At 41.6% G+C, this 27612-nt stretch overlaps 1 protein-coding gene across 1 annotated transcript in view; it reads left to right on the top strand.

Moving 5' to 3' along the window:
- doc2a (double C2-like domains, alpha) overlaps nucleotides 1-27612 on the top strand; it is a 50664-nt gene that overhangs the window by 10377 nt on the left and 12675 nt on the right. The window contains 2 exon segments of the mRNA XM_071513871.1: nucleotides 5514-5640; nucleotides 7159-7218. Coding sequence (XP_071369972.1) covers nucleotides 5514-5640; nucleotides 7159-7218 — 187 coding nt within the window.

Here is a 27612-nt window from a genome sequence, read left to right as displayed (position 1 = left end):
ATTTTAAAGGAAAGTGTCTTTATATTCTGACACTCTCAAACTATGCATCATGTACATGTGTTTATTGTTGGTCAATGAATCAGTAACTTGGAAGTCTGGAGAAAGTATTGTTAGCTAAGATGCCTCATCACAAAAGCAGTGCCCCAAAACAACAAAAACCCCCAAAAGAAAACATGTGAGCAATAGAGGGAGGTTGCAAAACAAGTTAGATAAATTCATAAACAAGCCGGTCAGATCTGTTTTAGAAGTATTCTTCAGAGGTGCTTATGTTCAAATTATCCTTACAACTTTCAATTTATATTCACAAGAAAGCGCAATAGTGTAAAATTTGTAGTCATTATTCACAAAATTGAATTGCATTCAGTCCATTTAGTGAGGTGGGTAGGTTGGGGCAGGGGGGCCATAGCAGTTCTTGCAGCCAAGCCCCATGTGAACCCCTCTGTCCCTGATTATTGCATCACTTTACTCAGAAAAGTGTATTTTAGGTGTAATATTTGGTTTTCTTACTGCAGCCCGACCACAGTGTGATGAAACTGCTTAGGGTGACATTTACAGTCAACTGATTAAGAGTTGCTTGCACAGAAGTTGAAGAGATATAACGGTCCTTCCACTGTTTGCCTTGGTAATTTGGCTAGTACAGCATAAAATGGCGATTATGGAATTTTAAGGGTTGGTTGCTATGGTGACGACTCAAGTCTGGGGCCAGTTGGATAAAGCTAGTTTAAGACTAGTCTAAACCTTAGACTGGTCTTAGATTCTCAGGTTGGACTAGGCTAATTAAGACTGTCTGTTACTTAAATATGACAACTGACCTATTTTGAGGTAGGAAAGTTAGCCACCTTCCCCCTGGCTAATCTTGAGTTAAGAATTTTGTTGTTATGGCAACAAGTCGGCCTAACTGTCAGAGCAGGAAGTTTTAATACTGAAGCTATTTCATAAAGGATAGCAAATCTTTGGTTTTTGGAAAGAACATGAAGAAGAGTGAGTCTTTAGAGACAGAAACAAACCATTAGAGATCTACAACAATCAAGAAGTAGCAGGAACAGGTGAGTAAGTGTCTGTACAGGACTGTGCGCCCTCCCCTCATGTTTTCCTCGTCAGTACCACCTTGTTCAAGAACCAAAGACCTGGACTGAAGCCCAGAGCTACTGCAGGGAGAAGTTCACTGACCTGGCCACCGTAGACAACCAGGAAGATGTGGCCAAGCTGAATGACATCATAGGCAGAAATATTAAAGTGTGGATAGGACTGTATGACATTAACCGTTGGAGGTGGTCTCTCGAAAATGAGGGTTACTATGGTGAAGGAGAGGCTGAGTTCAGGAACTGGGCCAGTACTGAACCCAATAAGACATGTGCGGGAATGAGAACGGATGGAGCATGGTGGGATCGTCCTTGCAGTGTAAGACTTCCATTCATCTGCTACAACAGTGAGAAGAAAACTACAAAATGAATAGCAATAATAATAATAATCATAAAACATTACTTTCGGTAAACAAAAGTTTGTACCATCTCCAGATGATGAATGTAGCCAATAACAACAACTCGTTTGACTTAAGTTTGACTTAAGGTCACATTTAAGTCAAAGACTGGGTCTATCTTTATGCATCTGGCCCCTGGACATAAGGCTGTAAAGTTTGTCTCACTTGCTGCCAGATGAGTCTGTTAGCAAACTGTCAAAAGCTCAACTGAAAGCTAATGTTACTTCTCTCTCTACTCTCTTCTAGTCAACATTAGCATGTTAGCAATCCATGGCAGCAAGGAGACAGAGAAGCTGCTTTGGTTCTTGCTGTAAAACCTCTCAGCTCAGTGACTTGCCGTAATGAAGTTTATACAGAAGCTAGTCCAACGGTTCACATAAAAATGGCCGCCGCTCAGACCGTCCTGGAACGTTGATTTGAACGGGAATGACCGTTCTGTCCATTCAAGTTCTGTGGTTGCTTGTTTGCGTTGTCCCTTGTTTTTCTTGCAGCTCAACCCAAACATGAACATCATAGTCGAGCAGCTGTGTGCTTCACAGCTCCTTCAGACTTTCATGCCAACATCCAGGTTCCACCTTCACAAGTTTTACGGGGATTTGGCTTTCCCCCCTCCGCTTCAGAAACGAGAGTGAGAAAAGTCATTTCGCGGTTTATCTCGAGGGTCCTGTATTCATTTGTGTGTGTGTGTGTGTGTGTGTGTGTCTACCCCTGTCTCCGGTATAGAATGTGCCGGATTGCAGCTAAGCAGGGTGCTGCCCTTTGAACGGGTTCGCCTCAAAAGGCTGCCAATATCTTTCTCATTCAATTCATAAATAATAAATATGCATTCTGGGTAGATTCCAATGGGGCGTCGTACCGGCACACAGAGGTCGCTCACTGCCTGCCTCAATCCCCCCACCCCCCACCCAACCTATGCACACACACACACACACACACACACACATCACACACACATATATACACACACACACGCTCTGTTTCTCTCTCCCTGTTTCCCTCTCACTCGGTCTTTGCCTTGCTTCTCGCTTCATAACCTCCTCCTTTCTGTGTTACTTTTTATTCAAAATATATATTTTTAGCCCAACTCTTTCCTGACAGTTTTTCTAGTTCATTCCCTCCTTCTCTTACTCTCATCTCTCAACCTTTCCCTTTCAGTCTTGCCACATGCTTACCTCCCCATTTAATATGCTGTTTGTATTTGCTTTTATCCAAAGCTCCTTACTGTGTCGTGACTGCATACAGTTTTAATATGGTTGTCTGTGGGGAAGTCGGAAGCAGAGCTGCTCTGGTTGAGTTAAACCTCGATGGGCCCAGAGCCGCCCCGTGCTTTTTGGGGCCCTAAAGGCCCATTCACATCTAGAACGATAACTATAAAGATAACTATAACTATAAAAAGATTTAAATCGTTATAAGTAAATGGAATGTCTGTGTTCACACTACAACTGTAACTATAAAAACATCCAAAACGACAACTATAACTATATTCTTGGTTCCATCTCAGAGCGATTTTTCTGGCGGTAGAGACAACGATAAAACATTTTCAACCAATCAAACTAAAGTTCTACAAAGAAGTGGTGGGAGAATTCAGTAGTTCACTGCAGTGATGGCATTGCTTGCTGAGGAACTGATGACAGAAGTCCAGAGGAACCCGGCGCTGTTTGACAAAGACCATCGCCTCTAAAAATGTGACACTTGACATACCGGTTGGGATTGGAACAGCTTTTGGGATTAGCGGTAAGGTAGTTTACTGACCTGGAAGCTAGTTAAATTGCTACCTTTTGCTAGCATGATGCTGAGAAAATAGCATAATCTCTTGGTCAACCTGACCGCAAATGCGCCATTATCCTATATTTATAATATGACCGGGAGGTAACAACATGTGGCCCTCCAGTATCCTGTTGAAACCGTTTAGCCACGGTGACGTTCAGGTGTTTCTCCCAACATGGGCTACAGGAGACTTTACTCTTTGATCCACAGTAGATGTGGTGTTCAGAGTCTCTACTGGTAAAGAAATGAATAGCTTCACTTGGTGACCATTAGTACCATTAGCTCTCATATAACCAAAGCACAATAATGTAATGAAAGCGCCATAAAAGAGCATTATTATCTGTGTCTTTTGCGGCAATGCATGAACCCAAATCCTTTGGCTCTGTCGTTATTTACTTTAGAGAGCGAGTAAAATAAAAGCACGTCGTTAAAGTAATCACGCTCCATTTTTTCTCTGAATATTCGGTGCCGATATCGTTGTAGCGTGAACGCTTGAGCAACAGCATATCGTTGTAGTTTATAGTTTTCTTTATAGTTGGCGCTCTAAGTGTGAATGGACCTTTAGTGTTGCTGCAGATAGTGGCAACAAGCTATTAACCTTTTGTTGTTGACAGTCCTCCTTGGCACAATAACGTACCTTTCATTCATGCTTGCACATCCTCTTCTTTACTTTTTTTTCTCTCTCTCTTCTCAGCAGCTGACCATTAGTGTCGTTTTGACATCTTTCCGTTTGATTGCCATGAATTGCTTCATGATGACTGACAGTTTGACAGGGCCTGTGATTGACTGACTGGTCTGCTCCATCAGATCTCACCACTTGTTCACTATATAAATGTATTTACTTGTCCTACACGATTAAAATCATTCCATTGATGTTTTGGCCCAGACAGGCCTAATTAACACCTTCAACCAAAGAGGAGGAACTCTCAGTGGAAATCACCTGCTGCAGTGTTTGGTTGAAATGAAAACCTGCAGCCTCTCGGCCCTCCGTGACACATGACTGGAGACTCCTGGGCTGATTATCAAAACCAAGAACAGCAAGTCGATATTTGTGTCCTTGTGGAGAACGCTCTTCCCCAGTTGTCTTGGGGAGAACGATCTTCTCATGAAAGTAAGCACAGAGAAGCTTCCTTGCAATTTGAGACGGACTGTGTGCTTCACATCGTGTGTGTGATTAATTTAGACACACAGCTGGTCATTTCCCCACCTGTTAATCGGCTCTGTACTGTAGACTACAGCGCTGCTCGCCGTTGTCTCAATGAATCTTGGGGCTTTCAATTTGTTCTCGTCGGTCAAGTCACCATCCGATGCATCCTCGATATTTTGAGGTTGGCATGGAAACTCCCGGGGTTTCTATCCATCCTCCGTCCTGTCGTCCTTTTCATTTGGAATCGTGCTTCGGCGGTTAGATATTAAAAACGCGTCACAGAGGATACAAGAACGCACAAGAATGCGTATTGATAATCAGCCCTGGTCTGAATATCACAATCCTGCTGGTTTTCTACTCTACCTGCTAGCTGATTATATTCATGAATGTAATTATTGGTAGGATAGAAAACCAGTAGGGTGAAAATGTGGGTCCAAGTTCGGGTAATGTTGGAGCAATTTAATAGGAAATGGAAGCAAAGGAAAATAAATAGGAGCATCAGAAAACATAATAGATACATGAATAAATATATGCCATGATTGAATAAAATAGCCTAAACAGACATGGAAATAGATGAAAATAAGAAAATATTAAACATCAACTGAAAAATTCAACAATAATTGGATCAAAGCTGTGATTTGTGTGCAAAGTAATGAATATAAAAAAGATTAAAGTACAGAGAATAAACATAGAAAACTACTTGAAAAATAAAAATAAATAAAAGATAAATATATATTTGACCCCAGATGATAGCACAGTACTTATTTACATTGTGGTCCTTTATGGAAGAGAAAATAACAATAACTTGACATATAGCACAAAACACAATAAAAACACACACAAAAGATCATGGGAAATACACGATACTAGCTAAATTGTCGTGACACTGGCCATTTCTCAATTTGTTCCAAAGTTGATGTTGTCACTTCCTTTGATCGGACAAAACAAACCACAACCACAGGGTTGGGACACCAAGCGGGACACCGACACCTGGCGGTGTCGGTGTCCCGCTCTGCCCATTGAGCTCTCGTCCGCTCATCCCTCTCTTCTCAGTTTTCCCTCTCTCCTGTCATTATCTCTCGCCACACTCACCCTCTCTGTCTCCCCGCTCTCTGGCAGGTTGTCAGTGTGCGACGAGGATAAGTTGACTCATAATGAGTTCATAGGGGAGTCCCGGGTGCCGCTGAAGCGTGTGAAGCCCGACCAGACAAAGTACTTCCACACCTGCCTGGAGCATCCACCCCCGGTAACTAAAGCACACACACACAAACACACACACACACATACACACACGTTTGTATTACTATAATTGTGAGGACATTCCATTGACTTCATTCCCTAACAACCCAAACCCTTAATAAGACATGAGCTCCCCTGAAAACATGGGGGTCTCTAAAATATTGACAATATGCTATTTTTGCCAAGCATTTCTATTTTTCTGTATCTTCATCATCATGGATCATGCGTAAAATTAGGCTATTATTGATGTCTGATTCATGCATGACGGTGATTCATCACTAATTCACTTTAATAAAGATACCGGCATGCATGCTATTCTTGCCATCACCATCAAAGCATGGCGGCACAATATCAAACTTCACCCACTTTAACTCAAAGATCAGAAAAAAAAAAAATTTTGTAGTCCCACTCAGTCTGCGCGCCAAATCGCCATTATTCATTCCTCTGTTTTGTAGTCAGCATACTACAGACATGTCAAAAAGAAAACAAGGAAGCTTACTCACAAATTCTGGATTTACCAAAAAAAATCGAAGCCAAGCTGGTGCTCCATGCTAACACTTTAGCATACACTATGTTGAGTGATACCTAGGCAACTAGCATTATCTTAGAAGTGAGAAAATTAAATTGCATTATAGCAGAGACTGTTTACAGCTAAAAATCACTGTGCAGTGGATGAATACCTGGTTGCTCACCTGAAATAGTAAAAAAAAATAAAAAATAAGCCTGTATGTAAACCTATATTGAGTTAAAGATGTTTTTCAAAATCTACAGGCCACATAATAAAAACCACTGACAACTTTTTATTAGTAAAAGATCGTTCTTCTTACTTTTGATAATGTTAGTGGCCTACTGTCATTAAGTGTGTATAATGCAGTGTGTATAGTATCATACATAGTGTCAGTGTTGTGCAACAAGAGCTAGCTCAAAGTTCAGTTCACACAGATTAAAATGAACTAGTTCACGTTCATAGTTCACAATTTTGAATTTTGATTCACAGTCCCAAAAAATGAACTAGTTCACGTTCATTTCTTCCGTTTTTTTTCGACCTTGCTCAAAGGCTGCAGATCTCCTACAATGTAGTCTAGTACAAGTCTGTCTTCTTGTTGGGAAACAAAGGTAACCGGTCCTTTACAAAATAATACAAATATCCTCAAGTTTTGGAGACTTTTCCTCATCTTTTTATCCTTGTGAGGACACACACACACACCCGCACACACACACACACACACAAAGTACCTAATATACGCATACACATGGGAGATGCACCGGAGTGCGAGAGACACAGCAGTGGAGCTAAGAGACTTTCAAATGCACATCTTCACACACACACACACACACACACATACGTACACACACTTTTATCTGCATCCCACACTGTACATAGCTTTGACAATACACAACACTTCTTACCACAGCATGGTGCTTTGAACAGGAATCCCTATGAACATAAATAAGAATAAAATATCCTCACTCTTTCTCCTCTCTCTCTTTCTGTTCTCTCTTCCTATGTCTCTCGCCCATCCAGCTCCCCTCTCCCACTGCCATGGGTGCAGCCCTTCGAGGAATATCCTGCTACTTAAGAGAGGTACGGTTCACCCTTAGTATCTATCTATCTATCTATCTATCTATCTATACTGGGGTTAATTCACTTTCACTCAGCTCAGTTTAAAATCTAAATTTAAACTATAATTAACATAATAAGAGCCTTCATTCTCAATAATTTCTTTATGGATTTGGTATAAGAACCTTTTTCATGGCCCAAGACTTCCCTTTTATGAATTAATGAATTTGGAAATGAAGTAAATCCACCTCCAGAGTGTATTGATTTGAAACTTAATTTGATCCAAAACCCTAGCGGAAAAAACACTTAAGCTCTTGTACTGCCTTACTCTTCAAGAAGACCAATTATCCCTGATGCTGTAAACTGCTGAGACCAAGGGGTGGGTGGAGTAAATAAGTAATTGGCCTCCTGTTTATGCTTTTTTGTTGTTGTTGTTTTTTTGTTTTTTTTTGGAGTGGTGTGGGGGATTTGGGGGATTGCTTGCCACCATTCTCTTGGCACGCTATTAAGGAAATTAATGTGAATTTCAATAGGACCTTTTTGTTCACGCTCATTAGAAGCGTGAAGTCATTGCCTCCCTAATTAAAGCTCTACAAGCTGGCACTCCAGTGAGCAAAAAAAAAACAGAGGGAAAAACATTTGCATGTTGAAGAAGAGGGGATGGAGAGGAGGGAAATCTCTTCAAATATTAATGATTTTTGATGGCAAGTGGACTCAAAAACGTCTACCTCTTGAAAGGTAAAAAGACAGGGGTGCGATGATTGATCCCTGTGGATCGCCTGCTGCATAGTACACTCTGGAACCAATGGAGGCCTTCAGACTGAAGCACCATATTAAATGTATTAAGCTTTCACACAAGCGATGTTTTCAAATCTCATTATTTAGCGACCTCAGCCCTCTCCAGACAGCATTAGTATTACCAGGGAAGGTCAGTAATTGGATTTTGCCCATGCACAGTGGACAGTAATTCGATTTTGCCTGTGTACACCCCATGACGGTAAAATAATTTACTGCGGGACCGTGGTAATCCAGGGACAGGACACACAACGACACCCACAGTACGGCAAAACCCTTCAAGTGGCTTCACATGGTTGTAAAGCTCCACCACTTGTTGTACGGCTCTTGTAATCCAGAAGCCAGGTGAGCAATTACATGAAACACCAGATGTCGATTCACACGGGATTAAAATGACCCCAGGATGTCAGAGTTAACTCAAAATAAAGAATGCAATTTCAGCTGGAATTGTTTCCGGGTTAGTCGGAGAAAATCACTGACACGTTCGTTCCGGACGGGATAAAATTCCTGGCGTCCCGAGGGAATAAATACCAACCTGCTCTGGTAATAGTAATGCCGTCTGGAGAGGGCTTCTGAGTGTTGTTTACATCCACTGAGGCTGTGGACTTTCAGGTGACGTTTCAGCCTCACTCCAAAGCCTGGTTTCAAATATGTAGTTTAAACTGTATGGGCTTGGCTGCAGATGGGATGGACTGACTACACAGCTGCTCAAGAAATACTAGAAAAACAGACATATTGTTGTTTGTCTCAGAGCTACACCGAGTAGCAAGGGTGGACGTAACTAATTACATTTACTCAAGTTACTGTGATTGAGTAGATTTTTTTGTGTACTTGTACTGTTTGGAGTATTTTTTGAAGTAAGTACTTGTGCTTAAATTGGGTTTTGCTGAAGACTTGTACTTCACTACTTTTTAAATCACATCTGTTACAGAGTACAAATTTTGTGTCTCTCCATCAGCTACAGAAATTGGACAATCGTGAATTGGGGATCCATTCACAGTGAAAAGAGAAATCTGGCTTTACTTTGTTTCTGCACTTTATTTTGTAATTTCCAAATTTTCCAATTGAAAGAATCTAATTTGAACTCTGTCCCCTCTCCTGTTAGAATCACATGGAAAAGATCACAGCTAACAACGTTCTCTTTTCTAAAACATAACTCTACATCTATGAGCTACATTTACTTCTACATCAAGTATAGTCAAGTATAAGCAAAGTAACAATACTTGTACCTGAGTAGGACATTCTAGCACTCTTTCCACCACTGCCAAGTAGCCACAAAGCGTATCATATCAGAAGAACAGATCAGGGTCCTTGTGGTTTGAGGACCGATCCTGATGCCTCTCTGCTTGGTACTCAGCATTAAAATAGATTTATTAGTTTCTGCAATCGACTGGCATCCTGTCCCGGGGGATGAGAGCAGGAAGACAGTGAACCTTTAACAAGCTGTTTGTTCTCCACTCTAATTTTTGCTGTTTGCGGTGCCTTTCTTGTTTTTAAATGTGGACCTACACTACCAGTCAAAAGTTTGGACACACCACAATTTTCTTAATTTTAGAATAATAGTAAAGACATCAAAACTATGAAATAACACAAATGGAATTATGCAGTGCCGAAAAAAAAAAAGTTCAACAAAGAAAACTATCTTATATTTTAGATTCTTTAAAGTAGCCGCCCTTTGCCTTGATGGAAAGGCAAAGAAATTCACACATAGGCATCAACTTCACTATTTATATTTGTCTAAGAAACAAATTCCAAGCGTTTAAGCAGAAGCCTTTATTTCAAAATGGCTTTAAGATAATGAAAAACATAGAACATTCAGTCAGGTGTGTCCAGACTTTTGACTGGTAGAGTATCTGCAAATACACTTTTGCAAAAAAAAAACCCAAAACAATGTTGATTGAATCTTGAACCTGAAGTCATAGATGTAATGAGAGATTATGGGCACGGCCCTTTTGTCGTAACTGATTTTTTTGCTCTTTTGTGCTCTGGTTTGGCTTCTTTAAACTTCTCCAAGTCATACTTGTACCTTCCTTTTCCTCTCTGTCCCTGAGTGCACAACACTAGAGGAGAGCCTTGTGACAAGATCTCCGCCCGCTGTAAGAGCTTTTTGGATAGATAGGCAAGAAAGGAGATTGATTGTATCAAAAGTGACAGCAGGGTTGGAGGGCATTTATTTGGACAAGAGAGAAAGTACATTCTGATAAAGAGAGATAACTTATCAAAAGAGAGCAATGAGTGACGGCTGGTGGTGTGTGTGTGTGTGTGTGTGTGTGGGGCTCTCTGAATGGAGATTGAATAGCAGATGGTAACAAGACAACCCACCCAGAGGTTTTTTACGCCACAAAGGAGTCAAAATGACATGGGTTGGTCTGGAGGGAATAGAAATGATAGGGATGGAAATGGAGAGAGGGAAGAGACTATGGAAAGGGAAGTGGGACGACTCTTTGCTATCCTCGATCGTTTTGAGATAGGCATACGGTTTTACCATAAACCAATAACCTAAACTCAAGACTTCATGTCAAAAATTTGTTAATATAGAATGTGATTATGATGGGGAAAGGTGCCAGGACGACACTTGACGAAGGAGCATTTCCTAGTGCCGCTGCTTTTTGTTTATTTGGGCATGAGAGCAGTGAACCAATATGACGATTAAAGTGTGTTTATTTTCCCCAGTCATGATTGCTGAGTCAACACTTCTTCTCAAGTAGGGTTGATTCAAATGGCAGTGGTGCTAATCAGTGCGTTTGTATCTGAATTGTTGTCCTTGTTCACTCGTGTCCCAATCAAGGTTTGTAAGCAAGTGTGTAAGACTGATGAACATGCAAAGTTCATTTCATAAATGCATGAGCAAGTTATAAGAAATGCTATTTAGATGAAGTAGAAGGATATTTATTGTAATAAATATTGAGTCTAGTGTACCACTATGTGTTGGCAGTAACCGCACTACATTTTGGACTGAGTGAAGCAATGCAATTGCACAATGATTTCTGCATTTCTAGGTGGGTGAAAATTTATAAAAATGGTCCAATTCATATTTTAATCAAACGTGACACTTTAACTGTTTTTTTTTTTATGGTTATTTTTTGCATTTTTGCCATTATTGAACAGTACACAGTAGAGAGAGACAGGAAAGATCGGGAAACGACATGAGACAAACGTCCCGGACCAGATTCAAACCCACGACACGTGCCTTGGACCACTGAGCCACCAGAACGCCCCATAACCTTTTTTTTTTTTTTTACTTGAATCCTGCCCAACAAATCATTTTTGAGCACACATACAAGTGATTCGCAACAAAAACTGTGAACATGAAAGCAGGTGAAATTGCCTTGGTCGACTTTAAGGTGCCGAAACACATTACATACAAGTCCACGGCTTGTAAACCTGCCTTGAGGCATTAAGGTGTTGGAAGTGTCCTGCAGTTGGTATTTCTTTCTACAACATTCCTAGAGGTCACAGTAAGCCTGAAATGATTTATGGTTTAGGTGGGATTAAGTATAAACTGGTGAAATACTGCAACTGAGTCACCCCGCTGACCTCCGGGTTCAAATAACAGAGAGGTGAGGCTGCACAACTTGATGTGTGTTCTTCCGCTGACACAAAATGCCACCTATGTATTTTGAAAAATTTAAAAAAATATTAAAAAATAGTCGAGTTAAAAGTCTGGACACGTGATTTAACAGCCCATCAATAAACTTTAATGTGACAAATCTGAAACCAAACGCATGAATATTGAACGTTCAAAAGGCCAAAAAGTCACAGGTAAATTGAGTTTAAAAAATTAATTAGCACCAAAAGGGTACATTCTCTGTCGGAGGGGGATCAGGTGGGCGCTTGAGGACTGGTGGGACCATCTCTGTACACGTTCCTGATGTTAAGCTACTTGCTGTGATGAATAGCTAGAGGCTATTGTGTGTGTGCATCTGTATGTGTGTGAGTGTGTGGCTAGTGATAAATGGCCATCTGGGGTTTAATCACATTAAATCTGGATATGAAAGCCCCGGGTGCTCGAGGTCTTGATTTGCATTTCTGGCTGGTCTACCTGAGCCCGGTGAGTGTGTTTACCTGCTTATTATCAATCCAGTAGCCTTTAGCAACAATGGGCTCCATTAAGAATGATCCCAAATGTTTTTTCATGCTTTCAGACCAGTGGTGTTATTTAGGCTTCCACTTTGTCTCAGATTGGCAGGGAGTGATTTAAAAGACTACACCGACCTTTTGGGAGTTTGTCCCTTTGGTCACTTTACCCATTATGTGATGAGAGAATCATCTCTGTGTCTCTGTGCGCATGCTAATGCTTTAGCATACAGTCACAGTATCGGAGGTGACTATAGCAAAATCCCAAGTATAAAGGTAAACCTTTTGGTAATCCAAAATTGGTATTGGCTTTTATTCTGTGGCTTGTATGGCGCTTTTCCACTGCATGGTACCAGCTCGACTCGACTCTACTCGCCTTTTTTGGTTTTCCACTGGCCAAGTACCAGGTACCAGGTACCATATTACGTAGTACCTGGTACTTTTTTTCGTAGCACCTCCGTCGAGGTTCCAGGCGAGCTGAGGCGAGCTGAGGCGATACCAAAAGGTGACGTAAAAACACTGCAGACCACTGATTGGTCAGAGAATCGTCATCGCGACACGGGACGTATATGCTAACGTTAGCTACCAGGCTAGCTTACCCTCTTGCGTGGCCTTGAGCAGCCAGAGAGCAGTCTGCTGTCTCGCTGCCTCCAGCCTCTTCTGAAATAAAAATCTGTCTCCTTGCTGTGACTTAACAGCCACATACCGAGAATCAAGAACACCATCGCTTCGATATCCTCCATAGTAGCTGTGTGTCGCGTTTCATGCAGCGTCGCAGCGTCGCTATGACGACCAGTCTGGGGGGTGGGGCACATTGAGGGGGTACTATTTGCAGTGGAAAACCAAAGTGGTACTACCAAAAGCGAGTCGAGGCGAGTTGAGCCGGTACTATGCAGTGGAAAAGCAGCAGTAGATTCATAACTTCAGTCTTCATCATTAGTGAAGTCCATTACAAATCAACAGAGAAAAAACTTTCCCTGTGTGGGTAAATTCATTCACTTCCCGTGTCAACAAAACGTAACAAAATGTTAGGCTTGAAGTCACGCGGAGAGAGACACTTTCTGTCCTAAACAAGCGTTGCTGGTTTAGACGACAGTCATTAAAACAGACTAACTATCCAGCTTCAGGATTAATGCTAGTCGACTACGATTACTTAACGTACTGTATGCCAAAGTGTTAGCATGCACCCACGGACAGCGCTATCTACCGGAGACACAGAGATGATTTTGGTGCCAATTCTCTTGTCACATAGGCTTCTGGGCAAAGTGATAAATGGGCCAAACTCCCCAAAAGCCGGTGTAGTCAGTGATTCTCAACCTTTTTCATATCAAGGACCCCTAATTTAGTACACTTTAGGGCCACGGACCCCCATTTGATGAGATTTTGTCTCACAGACCCAAATCTGAGAATATTTTTATTGTCAGATTTGATTTTGTCCAGAATTCCATGACTATCTGTATTGTAGGTAGAGAGATAACAGTGAAACTATGATCAAAACAGTCTACATTCTCTAAATGTGTTAACGTCTTGTAAATGTAAGTAATGGTGAAGTTTAACACTTCATCAATTTGCTGGGGACCCCCTGGAACCCCCTCAAGGACCCCTGGTGGTCCCCGGACCCCATGTTGAGAACCACTGCTTTAAAGGGCCGTTTACCTTGTTTGGGTGTGAAATGTGAGCCACCCATCATTCCCTTTGTTGAACTGGAACAAACAGGCTAGGTGACATACAGATGGTGTCTGTGTCTCTGTCCAGTTAAATCACAGCCAGATGTGTAAGTTTACTTCTATACACTGGGGGTTCTCAAACGGTTTTATGCCATTGACCCCCAAATATACAATATAGGCCGCTGACTCCCATTTAATCAGATTTAGCACCAGGGATTAGTTGTAGTTGATACAGTATTGCATTGTAGAACTGTGTATACTTCATATGGGGAGATAATATTGTTGCGAGTGAAACCTATTATCTGAACAGTCATTATTACGCATTCTCTAATTGGGATAATTTCCAGTCAATTAAACCGTCGTTAAATTAAACTATTCCTCATTTTGCTGGGGGACCCCTGGAGCCCCTTCGAGGGGCGTCCATGTTGCTGTAGAGAATCAGAGTGGCACGCACCATAACAGGCTGTTGCATGCAGTGAAGTTATCTCTCCACACCTCAGGACAGGATTGGATATTCTGTTATTAGCCTGTCACTTCCACTCACTAAACTACACCTCACCCGTCTCCACAGGGAAACTCTCTACAAGCTAGACTAGCTAATGGCTCTGCTTGTGTGTGTGTGTGTGTGTGTGTGCATTCCTGGCCACTGGGTCATTTGTATAAATATATCGCTTGGGACGGTGGGCAGGTACACTGTCATTTTTCCTCAGTTTTCCCTCTAAAATACATTGTTATTTCTCGCCACTTAGATTGTTGCAATGCTGTTTTCTCTCTTTTCTCCGGCCTCCCAAAGAAATCAATCGACCGAAAACAACTTATTCAAAATGCTGCAGCTCGCATTCTTACTAGAACCAATAAAAGAGAACACATCACTCCAATATTATACTCTCTGCATTGGCTGCCTGTGAGATTTTGGATTGATTTTCATATTTTGCAGTTTATTTCTAAGGCACGTATGGGTCTGGCCCCCACTGCACTGCAAAAACTCTCCATCTTAACAGGTCATTTAGTCTACTATTGTGTCCTAAAATCTGAATTTTCTTAAAATAAGTGAAAAAATCTGCTGGTGGGGTTCGATAATTTCACTTGTTTCCAACGCAAATCAACTTGTTTAAAGAATTTTGTGGTGTAATTTTCTTGACAGCAGTGCAGTGATCTGACTGGTTTCAACAGACTGACGCTCATTTCTAGAAAATTCATTAAAGAAGTGAAGCTGCCGTGGAAACAAGTGGAGTTATCTCTCCTCACTGCAGAATGTTTTTCTCGGTTTAAGAAAAATAAGATTTGAGGCTGAATATGAGACTAAATGACTCTTTTGTGATGTTTTATTTATATATCCAAATTTTATTTATTAATTTATTGATGCTCTGAATTGTTTTATGTCCTTGTTTTTATTCTCCTTTCTCTTATTCCTCGATTGCTTTGTTATTTAATTCCTTTTCCTTTGTTTTTTTAATCTGTAAAGCAGCTTTGTGAACTCAATTTTGAAAAGCACTATAGAAATAATGATTATTACTGTTATTATTATTATTATTATTTTTGTTGAGGCAGGCGAGAAGGCATTTAATAATTTGTGAGAAACAAATCGCTCAAAGCCACTTAGGATTTAATCAAGGATCTGTTTAAATGTTGATTAACTTCTTTGATTTACACATTGTTTCAACTGCATTGCTTTGGCAATATTGTTTTTTGACGTTCATGCCAATAAATGACTGCTCATGAAATTCCAATAGAAACTGAACTGGAGACACAGAGGGAGAGAGGTGGGTGAAATCCCTCCCTTGTGTTTGCAGACAATTGGTCTTGGTGTGACAAACAGGAGCTTTATTTAACGACTTAGTTTCACATGTTTGTTTACGTCCGCAGCTCGGGCTGAAAAGAGCCGCTGAGCCACAGTGGGCTGTAAAATACAAACCTGAAAACAAACACAGTTCAGCTTGTCAATCAACTCACCAGTGAGGCAGAACGGTGTCCATGTTTCTACCATTTGTGACTGTGGAATTATAATATGCTTCCATCTTTGATCCATTTTTGGTCAAAAATGAGTTATTTGAATATTTTAGTGCTGCTACTATCAGTCTGCAGATATCGGCTTTTTATTTAATGTCAAAATTCATCCAGTCAGTGTCATCCATCTATGATATGACAGATGCAGTTTGTTTGATTATATATTTACTGTAGAATTGTTCAATAATACACTGGTTGTCTATGGTAAGCCCTTAAACTGAATTGATTCTAATGAGACACTTTGATCAGATTCCACGCAAGTATGTATGCAGAATGTTGATTAGTATTAATGGTAGCAGTAGTAGTGGTGGTGTCCCATGATATAAATGCTGTTTCAGAGGCTTTTCCACCCTGACAAGAATTTAAATCTGGGGGAAACATAAATGTTTTTAGCTAAATATCAGCACAAAATATCATCTATCAGCATAAAATATTGGTATTGGTCACATCAATCAAACCCTAATTCTCCTAACATGTGATTTAAGTTAGATTTTGCACATGTTTATTTAAGTGGGAAGCATTAGCATGGAGCCTACTATCACCGGAGCCAATGATCTACCGGGGACACATGGATGATTTTGACATCTATATTCTCATCACTTAACAAGTAAGCTGACCAACGGGACAATCTCTCCCCAAAGCCTCTCTGTATTCCTTTCATGCCACGTTCTATATAAAGTGTGCCGTGTTCTTCAAGTTGATCCGTGCCGCTTGGCTTCATCCAGCGGTAAGCAGACTTCAAACCCAGGCGAGGCCAGCTGTCAGTGAAACCAATGATCTGGATGTAGGCAGCAGAAAACCTCTGTCCCTCGGAGCTCAGGCCTTCGCAAACTCACTTCTGATGCCAAAGACGGGAGAGATTTCCCACTGTGATGTAGAAGCTCTGCGCTGTCTGTCTGTCTGCCGGACGCTCTCCTGGAATAGATGAACCGCCGGCCTGCTGACATTTCCCCTGCCAGGTGCGAGCTCCGCTAACATGTTTGAGAAGTGTGGGCTAGAACCAGATATATATATATCTATGGCTGGGCTGATGGATTTATTTAATTTGAGTCAGAGAGGCGGACTTTGTAAAAAGCCGCTGCCACAGCCGATCTGAAATCTTACTCAGTGGAAGGGTTCATCCACAAAGTGCCTGTTTTCACCAATTGATGGTGGGTGGAATAGAAATCCTGCCAAGCTCTTCTGACTCGTGCTAAAGTCCATCGATTCGCTTTATTTTTTGAGCATCGTTTCTCAGCTGCAGTTTTGTTATGAGGGATGCATGCTGGGATGTGGGCTCTTTGGGCCATTACAGGGTGTCAGTGTCAGCGGTGAGCACTGATTACCAGCTACCATAATGAAATGCAGGGCATGTCCTCATCCTTTTCCATACCTTAATTTTTCTTTTACACATATCCAAAGCTTAAAACTAACCCTTTTCACTCACAGACACCACATCTATTTTTGAGGAAGAATCAAGGGTCTCAGTTTGAAAGAGGAAGAGCTGATAGGAAAAAAAAAAAATTCAAAGTGAGAAGAGAGTAAAGGCCGAGTGGTAAACTCTGTGCTCAGACTGTCGGCGTAGTATTGGCTGTAATGAGGATTGGTGTGTGTGTGTGTGTGTGTGTGTGTGTGTGTGTGTGCACGTGTGTGCGCAGCGTGATAGTGTGAGTTTGTGGAGGAGCGAGCCTAATGGAGATAGGAAGACACAGTGGAAGCCGAACAGTAGGAGGGAGAGAGTGGGCGAGCCTGCGCTCAGCGGACAAAGATCGAGACGGGAGGATTATGCTATCGAGCTTCTCATCCTCCGCTCTGTGTGTGTGTGTGTGTGTGTGCGGCACAGGGCACAGCGGAGGGAGTGAGAGCAATTGATGGATGGATGACAGTGATCAAATCAAAGGCCTGTGATGAGATGAAACGCTAATTTGTTTTGCCGCCTTCACTATTTAATGAACACCACTGTTAGTGAGTCTGTCCTTTTGGTCAAATGATGCCTTTCTCTCCCCCATCTGTTGCTGTTGAGCTCAGTGTGAACTATGGGATGCTGGTGATTGGATCCTAATTCTCATAAAAATACTGTCATAATTGTCTCAATACTGTCTCATTGCCTGTCATATGAAATCACCACATTATATCTGTATTAAAAAGGCGCTGTTCTCTCCCCCTAGTGCAGGTCTATTTTCAGTTGAGGCAGTATTATACTGACATTAACGTTATCCAGTCTTGCCTTGCACTCATGCCCCCTCCTTTCCCCCTAACTAAAGCAGAAAGTGGATGATGGATCACCAGCTCTCTCCCTCCGACCTCTGCTTTGATCCCCTTATTCCTGGTTTCCATTACCAATGCTGAATCGTTCTGTTGTGCTTCATTAACAGTCAGGGTTTAAAGCTGGTTTCTGGTTTGTATGCCTCACATGTCTTTTGTCGTGCTCCGTTCTGATCTGGGGTGGGGGGGGGGGGTTTGTCCCCCATGAAGAAATCGGGGCTGGGGGACTGTGGATCGGTCTCGGTCCATCTGTTCGTTGGTTCCTCTGTCACATGCAGCATCTCAGACACCACAGATCGGATGCTGATAAAACTTGGGGGAATGATACATCCTACCCATATGTTCCAGTATTTTCAAAATGACTGACACTGCCTGGCCCATGGGGAGGCGCTACCTCGTCCGTTCTTTTGTTTGTTTGTTCCCGGTTTCACCTCCGATATCTCAAGATGCCACTGACGGGATTTGGGACTGAAACAAAACTTGTGTGAAAGATGCATCTCGCCACTGCGTTCCCACAAAAGAGTCTGAGGACAATTTCAACTCACCCACACCCACCTTCAACTCCGCCCATCTGAAACAAAACTACATTTTCAAAAAATAGAAACTAAACTACCAAACCTGCTTTAAAAACTAATTAAATCTAAACTGAAATTGAAAACAAAAAGTCAAAATGAAATAAAAATAAAAACTAATGAAAAATGCAAAACTATAATAACCTTGATCTGAAACTCCTCCCACCATACATGATTGGTTTATGTAACTCTCTGCTGCTGCAAGCCCATGATTGGTCCAACCACACATTAGCCTTTGGACACTGGACTACAAAATCTTCCATTTTCCCCATCAATAACACTCTTTACTTCTGCTTTGCCTCCCCGTTGCCTTCAAAATAAAAGTCTCTCATCTCACACAGTCGGAGATTCTCAGCCATGAACGTAGGAAAAAAGCCTTCTAAGCTTAATTTGCATTCTTGCTTTAATCAATTAACCAAACACACTGGGGTTCAATAGTTCGGGAAATAAAAGTAAATTTACAGCCTAAGCATGCAGAGATGGAATACACTACACAAAGTCTTTTATCAAATAAATCACAGTTTTTTTTAAAGTATTATTTTAATTTAGAACGAGATACAAAACATAATTGGCCCGAAAATCAAACCACAAATTTAGAGTGACACAGATACAACAAACAAGATATTTCCTGTTAATTAAACAGGAATTCTGTAGTTCCTGAAGTAATTAGTCAGCCTTCTCCTTGACCTTTAAAGCAGCACACACTATGAAATATCTGCTTTCTGCAAATGCAAGGAATTTCTGAAAATCTGACTGAAATTCAAAGGATCACAAAGTAATATTGTGTCATTTTAATCTAGTCCATCATACAGGAGGAGATTTGCAAGGTATGGATCTGTTCCTCCTGACAGCAGTATCACTTTCCCGTCTGTCTCTTCTTTCACTTCTTTACAGCTTCAAGGATGTTATGCAAGAGAAGTTTTTTGGTAACCGACTCCAACAACCTACTTTTTGAGGAAAAGTGGTTGCAAGTCCAAGTTCAATTCCAGGGATGGAGGGTATAACGAATCCGACAAAAAAACACCAAAATAACCAGGAAGGCAGCGTGTCCATAAAGCTTCTTTTTCAGCAAGAAAAGTGCTGGCAAGGTGCTTTCTCTGTGGAGAAAGTGCTGAACGTGGCTTTATTGCCCATGAGCATCCTCACCTATTAGAGTGACTGAGGAGCGCAGCGCTTTTCATGAAATGTTGGAATATTTTCAGCTTGAAGTCCCTGAAGCAAAAGCACAAAAGCAGCTGGGCGCTCTGAAGCCAGCGGAGGCGATGAGCTAGAGGCGGGTGTCGTGTCGCCGCATCAGGACCCACTGTTGAAACCTGTTGAGAAAAGACGCCGGTGCTTGGGCCCTAGATATGAAATACTGAAGTACATTATAATTTTTAATCAGTCAGTTTTCAAAAGTAATTGCTGTCCCTGTCGTTTGTCAATTCAAGGTTCAGCAAAACTAGCGGTTAAATGCTACTTGTGAGAAAGTGACCCTCTCCTTTTAAAGGGGCTACATGACGCATTTTAAATCATTACCACATTCATTTTGAGACATTAGTATAATTACCATAAACAAATGAGACCATCACTGAGAAGACTGTCAGCCTCTACCGGCCTCTACACTGCATTTTACATTGTGAGCCACCTGGTTGGATTTTTGCTTCACGGGGTTTATGGAAAATGTAGTCTTAGGGCTCTGTTTCCGTGGCGGCGCGTGGCAGATGGAGGGCTTTCTCTCTCGCCTGTGCCTGTTTGGTATTTTGGTGACTCGCTGTGAACTTGACTGTGGCTAAGTGGGATGAGAGCCGCAGCAGCAGCAGCGCGTGTCAGTAGCGATCAAGCAGCGATCAAGCAGCGCAGTGCGGTTTTGGTGTCAGGGATTTGCACTTACATCGCCCGCCTGCTCAGACGGGTCAAAAGCACAAAGCACAAAGCACAGCCACGTTCTGTGCCATTTTACTGACGTGCACATGAGCAGATCCTATTCAGAACCTTCCCAAACACTTTGTGGGGATTTGACTTTAATATAAATCCGTCAAGCGGGAAAACATAACATACATTTTTCATTTTAACTATATACACATGTAGCTGGGTGTAAATGACCACCTGCACAAATAAGCCACTATGGCAAGAAAACCTCTGTAGCTGCAGAGCAACACGTTAACCAAACGTTAACATTATCTCCTCCCAAGCTAATTGAACATCATCTGCCGTTTCTGGCTCATGTAAGGTGCTGTATGTTCGCTCGTGGAGATTCTGCGCCTCCTGCACAAGGACTTCAGTTTCCTCTTGGGAGAAACCTTTGCGGTGGATCCGCTCCAGACTGTTCTCTCCATCGGCAAATTGTCGGGGCACTGTGGCGAAGAGCGCTCTGCTTTTAAAGGGAAGGAAAAGAGATGATTTGATTGGTCATGATTAAAGCCAGGCCCATCATACCTATTGACAGAGGTGGAAAGTAACTAAGTACATTTACTCAAGCACTGTACTGAAGTACAATTTTGAGGTACTGGCACTTTACTTGAGTATTTCCATTTTGTGACACTTTATACTTTTACTACATTTCAGAGAGAAATATTGTACTTTTTACTCCACTACATTTATCTGAAGGCTGTAGTTACTAGTTACTCTGCAGAATTTTACATGCAAAACATACGATAAGCTCATAAAATATGTTGCATTTTTAGAGTTTAAACTCTCCAACAGTATCTGGAGCAGTTAGACCGACAACATTAAGATACTTCTTACAGGTTATTGCTTCATTAACACTCTGAAAGGGACTGTTCTTCAGAATGATGACTTTTACTTTTGATAATTCAGGATATTTTACTGCTAATGCTTCTATACTTTTACTTAAGTAAACTTTTGAATGCAGAACTTTTACTGGAGTATTTTTCTTTTTATTTATTTTATTTTTTATGGTATTGCTACTTTTACTTAAGTAAAAGATTTGAGTATTTTTTCCACCACTGCAATTAGTGCAGCAGTAGAATAAAATTAGAATAGATTAGAAAACTTGAATGATTTTGTGACCCTCCTCACATTCCCACTGCCTAATGCCTTTAAGGATGCTTTCAATTCATATGCAACACTTAGTGTGGTGATTATTTTATTATTTTTGTGTCTACATCAGTGATTCTTAATCTTTGGCTCACAAAAATAAAGGTCACCAGTTCAACATGTTACATCCCACACAGCATCACAGAGGCCTGGACACCAAACAGTATTTTCCTCAGTCAAGCTATTTTAATTAGCCAACTATTGGAGTGAAGCTACAGCAAATATTCAAATATTCAAAGGGCGTTTATTGCAAAGACCATAAACATAATGGCTTTGTACTGTATATTTGAAATACTTCGATTTTTTTTTTTTTTTTTAATTTTGTGACCCGACTCAGATTCCCACTGCCCAGGTTGAGAACCAAGTCAAGATGCAGTTCTCAGGTTTGCTCATGTTTGCTGGGATCAGATGCAGTTCAGTGACATCAGAGCTATCCCAGCCTGCAAAAAATACATTTCACATACTGTATATTTCAGAATATATTTAGAGAAATGCTTGAAAATATACTGAAATTTGGCAGATATTTATATACACGTAGATGGCATGAATTTGACATGTAATTAGACACTGGAACTACATTTTCTCTGGATGTGCTGATGATAATGTGAGTTGCTTCAACAGCAAGATGCTTCACAGTCTGGAACAGAAACACACACTGAAGTGATGAGTGTGAACAGCTCAAACACAATGTTTATTCTGACACAAAAATATATTTCAGCATCAAAAACATATAGACATACATTTCCCTTTAAACCTTTACACTACACTTAATAGCCTACTTAGACATTCACTCATATATTCAACTATCAGTATCATTTATTACAATCACACACACACACAATTACCTAAACAGATCACATAATACATTCTCAACATTAACATTCAAATTGGCCTTAAAACATAAACAATTCATTTTATCCTGACCTGCCAAAAATGTACTCTCCAAAATACACCTTAAATCCATTTTTCTTATTAATTGTTGAGCGCTATTACACTGGTGTGATGTTAAGTGCATCAAAATAATCACTAACCAAATGAACATGCAGCTAAACTCTTCCTGAGCCGTACCAACTTCAGTCTCCAACAAATTCAGAAGAACCAAAATCTTTCCAAACACTCACTACAAACTAGAATCACATTACACTTCTTGTACAGATTAATTAAACCCAGAAAATATACTTTTTTTCACTCAACTGCAGCTAGCCTTATTCAAAAATCAAATGTAAACAGGCGGAATCTCTGTGGGCCTATCAGCCAATGGGAACTTGGAGGAGTGTTAGAGTGCAAGAGTGTGCAGTGGCCCACAGAGGCCTTTCGTACTTTGGCACGATGGAGGCGACACCCAGAGAGAGAAAGAGAGACAAGGGGAACAAGTACATGTTGCTCCCGCGGAACACGGAGCCGGGGGAGGCCCAGGTAGGCACTGCAGAGCAGGCAGCCTGCCTGGAGCCCCCTGCTGAGAGGCAGACTGAGCCAGTCCCGGCCCAGCTCCAAGGGCAGAAGAAGAAACAGGGGAGACAGGGGAAGAAATGGAGAAGGCTGGAACTGGACTTTTCTGTCCAGAACCAGAAACACACCAAGGCCCAGAGGAAATGGAACAGCCAGGAGTGTCAGAAGATTTTGGAGTCAGAAGACAATATCAGGCTGCCTCTGGACCTGGACTCTTTTGGCCAGGGCCGGAACCAGGTCCAGGAACAGGCCCAGGCCCAGAAGAAATGGAACAGCCAAGATTGTCCGAAGATATTGGAGGCAGAAGACAATATCAGGCTGCCTCTGGACCTGGACTCTTTTGGCCAGGGCCGGAACCAGGAACAGGCCCAAGCCCAGAAGAACCAGCAGGCCATCAATGCAGATGCCTCTGAGCTGGAGAAGAAGCCTGTTGGTCAGCAGACCCAGGCTGCAGAGAATTCTCTGCCAGAGATCCTGCTACAGCTGCAGAAACTGCAGCATGTTGTAGACCAACAGACCCTCCAGCTCAATGCCCGTACGGTCAGTCCAGGCCAGGAGACCAAAGCTTTGGAGGCAAATATTCTAAAGCTCAGTCTGGAGGTGCAGGAGAAGCAGATGAGTCTTCTGCAGAAGGCCATCAAGCGTAATGCTGCTAAGATGCAGAAGAATGCCCTCTGCCAGCAGACCCAGTCTGCCCGGGCTGCAGAGGAAATCATTCAACTCAATGGCCGCCTGCAGAAGGTCCAGATGACGGTTCTGCAGCAAGTCATCCAGGACAATGCCCCTGCAGCTGAGAGGAGAACCTGGTATGCCCAGACTGCTCAGGAAAATTTTCCTGAGATTCAGCTCCAGCTGCAGAAGGCGCAAAATGATGCCAAGCAGCTGACCCTCAAGATCCAGGCCATTGAAGTGGAGAAAGAAGTCTTCTGCCAGAGGGCTTCAGGGAAAAATATACCAGCAGCGGGCCGTTAAGGTCCAGGCCTTTGAGAAGGAGAAGGAAGCTTTTCACTCTAAAATAGAGGAGCTGAGAGAGGAGCTCCGCCGAGAGAAGAGCCTCAACACTCTGGCTGCTAACAAAAGCCAGGCAGCCATCCTCAACCTGGAGCTTCAAATTATGGAGCAGGACATCGCGCAGAAAGATGCTCTCTTCAAAGCAGAGAAGCTCCAGGAAACTCTCCAAAAAGAGAAAGAGGAGGCCCAGAAGGCCCTGGAGAAGTGCCTGAAGCAGACGGAGCAGCAGCTGGAGAGCTGCCTCCTCCAGTGGCAGGAGGAAAAGACTAGGCTCCACAGGGCCAAAAATGACACCCAGCAGGCCCTGGAGAAGGAGCGAGAGTGGATCAAGGAGGAAAGCTTCATGATGGACAAGATTGCCCATCTGGAGCAGGACATCGGTGAGATTAAGAAGAAGAAGAAGAAGCGTAGCTGGCTTCGAAGGCTCATCGATGCCCTAACTCCAACCCGCAAGGAGAAGAAGTAGAACAAGGAGGAGAAAATGGAGTCGACTTCCAACTAAGACTCCAACAAATTCCTTCAATTCTTCATGCAAACAACCTGAGCACATTGACACCTGTGTTCACACACACACACACACACACACACACACACACACACACAAATACCCAACCCTCCTACATCCATTTCCAACCACCCCCTTATATCCCCCAAATTCCCCCAAACCCTTTGCCTTGTATTTTTCCCCAATAAAAGATATCAACAATGATATCTAAAATAATGTGCAGCCTGTATAGTTTCATTTCTGTAAAGATTTGTAAGTTCTACAACAGTCAGTAGTGTCTGTGTAACTAGACTATCAATTGTTTGTGTGGTTTTACTATTTAAATGCTGTTAAAAACAAGCCTTCTCTTCTCTCACCTCCCATGTATCATAATGTTCTGATAAACCATGAAGGTTCAGGGCTTTCAGAAGTTCGTTTCAGGCGCTCTGAGAACCATGTGGGTGATCTTTTCTTCAACTAAGATCTCTGTGACTTGCAGTTTGAGTTTTGGGTGTGCTGCACGCCCCTGGCCACAAAATTACCATAAATCAGTCGCCATGCCCTGTGTGCTTAAGCCTTTGCCTGCGCTTTGCACCGTGTGCCATTGATTCCTGAAAATAGAGCCGTCTATGTTGAGAAACACCAACTCTACCAGTACCACTGGTGTGTGATCGAGGCTACCGATCATCTTGACCATGGTGTCATTTCTTTACAGTAAGGTATCACAATTAATTCTATAATGATATATTGATGTTGAAAAGTGCCACATGCAGCACCTTTAATAAGTCCCAACCCATCTACATGCCAGACTATGGTGCAAAAAGAGAGACAACAGAATCCAGAATGCATTGGTGGTGCAATAAATTCAAATCCCGGGACATAATGAGAGCATATTTCTCATGTAACAAAAGTTCTCAGATCAGCGGTGAGCAGAAGAATTTTATAATGGGGTTCTTCTCAGACTGATCTGACAGAAAAACGTGAAATGAACACGATATGTTAACAGCAAATTACGTGTTGGTGGAACATGTTACATTTACGTTTTCCCAGCATGAAACGGTATGTGAAGGAGACACGACTAAAAACAGGACATAGTGTAACATTGAAGTAGCATGGTGGATGGGCGTATACGTTTGCCTTCGATGTCGGCGACCACACGCATTCTAATTTTTAATGAACATTTTTCTTATTTAAGCATGACCAAACCATTTCTCTAATCTCAACCAAGTTATTTTAGTTGCTTATATTTAACCGTTAACCAACCTTTGGGATGTAATTGAATTTGTGGGGGAGAAACGTTTTTAAATTCGTGGTGGAAGAACGTATTTCAATTCGTTGCAGGGGAACGTAATTGACTTTGTGGTGGAGAAACGTTATTTTCCCATAATACGTGTCCACAGCACGTAAATCGCCCATTTTAGAGATTGTGTTCATTTCACGATTTGTGTGAGATCAAGTTGGCTCTTCTGTATGTGGGTTTGACCATTTTTACACATTAGAAACCTGCGTGTCTTACAAATAGCATTGATTTACTATTGATCCTAAGCACAAATCAAAGAAAGTCTCAGACCGATCTGTGGAGAATGAAAGATTGAAGGGAAACATTATGCATGATGGACAAATTGGAACGCAGCAGGCCCTGATAAATACACAAAACAGACTTTGAGGGCTTTACGGTTGAATGTCTTACTGTCCAGCTCCCTGCTGTCTCTGCCTCCCACATTCTGGATCACAGTCTGCTGACTTGGTCAATCAACCCATCAATCAATAAACAAACCATTCAGACCACATACAGTAGTGGGCATTTCAGACCTGTTAATGCCAGGTTATCCTCTTGTCTGGCAGACATTTATGGCGTTTATAAATGTCAAACAAAGCAGATTAGTCCTAATTCCACATTGTTGTATCATTAGAAAACACTTCATTACAAAAACAAAGGTTAACCTCTCCCTGCCAGGATGAAGCTCAAAGCACGGGTCGAATAAAGTGGCCATAACAACCTCCATGTTTAACGATGCTGCGCTGATGGCTCTGCAGATGAGTCACCATGCTGCTCCCTCCTGCTCACACAAAGGACAGTTGACCTTTCACCTTCCACAAAGACAATTTCATGGGGATGAAGTGAGGGGAAAAAAACAAGGCAATGCATCTGAAAGACGGCAGCGCAATCTAACTGTACTGGTGGCTCCCTCAGTAAAGACTTGTACAAAAACCTAAAAAAAAAATATATATAAAATATATCACAATGCTCTCTATCCTAAAACAAAACAAACAAACAAAAAAACAAACTGAAATTCAAAGGCAAAAACACAAAAATAATTTGATGTTTTTTTTTTTTTTTAAAGACCATTTTTTGGCAGCTTCGCCTCCACTGGACAGATCACAGGAGAGAGTCAGGAAACATTTGGGTACAGAGAGAGAGAGAGAGAGAGAATGAAATGCTGTAAACGATTGTTGTCATAATTGGCACTCTTGCATTGAAAGGTCCTCCTACATTTGGTACATGACAAGTTTCAATTAGATTTCTATCTGATTTAGATAAAGTTTGACCCATAGCTGAAATCCTCTGGTAAGCCTATTTTATTCATTACTCTGATATAAAGTTAAATGCAGTTTAATAATAACATGTCAAAGCACTGAACTTTGTGGTGAAGCCCCATGAACTGTTACCCTGCTGCCTCTGCAAAAAAAAAAACAGTATTACATTAGAGTGCTTTTTTATTCTACATTTCATCTCAGTGGACAAATAACTAATAACGTTGTTAATGCAAATTTAGATTTAATGGATCAAGCAAATGCGTGATGCTAGCTAGTTAAAACACAGGACAGGACACAGGCAAACTTTAATTACTAGCTATTGTTAGACTTAGTAAAAAAAAACAAAAAAACACTTAATTTAGGAGCTCCCGTTTTGTGCATGCGTAGTATGGTGAAATATGATGGTTTCTTCATTCATTATTATATAATAATTATTATAAATATTAGAGTATAAATATAATCATTATTATTCATTAATATTGTAAGGTTAGACAGTTGTACAAGTGTGTGAGATGAATTCTCCATCCCTATGTGT

This window comes from Centroberyx affinis, unplaced genomic scaffold, assembly GCF_046629955.1.
Source record: "Centroberyx affinis isolate AG114_WGS23_722 - 3 ecotype Tasmania unplaced genomic scaffold, CSIRO-AGI_Caff_v1 ptg007592l_1, whole genome shotgun sequence".
Taxonomy (NCBI): domain Eukaryota; kingdom Metazoa; phylum Chordata; class Actinopteri; order Beryciformes; family Berycidae; genus Centroberyx; species Centroberyx affinis.
This window is presented reverse-complemented; position numbering and strand designations above follow the sequence as displayed.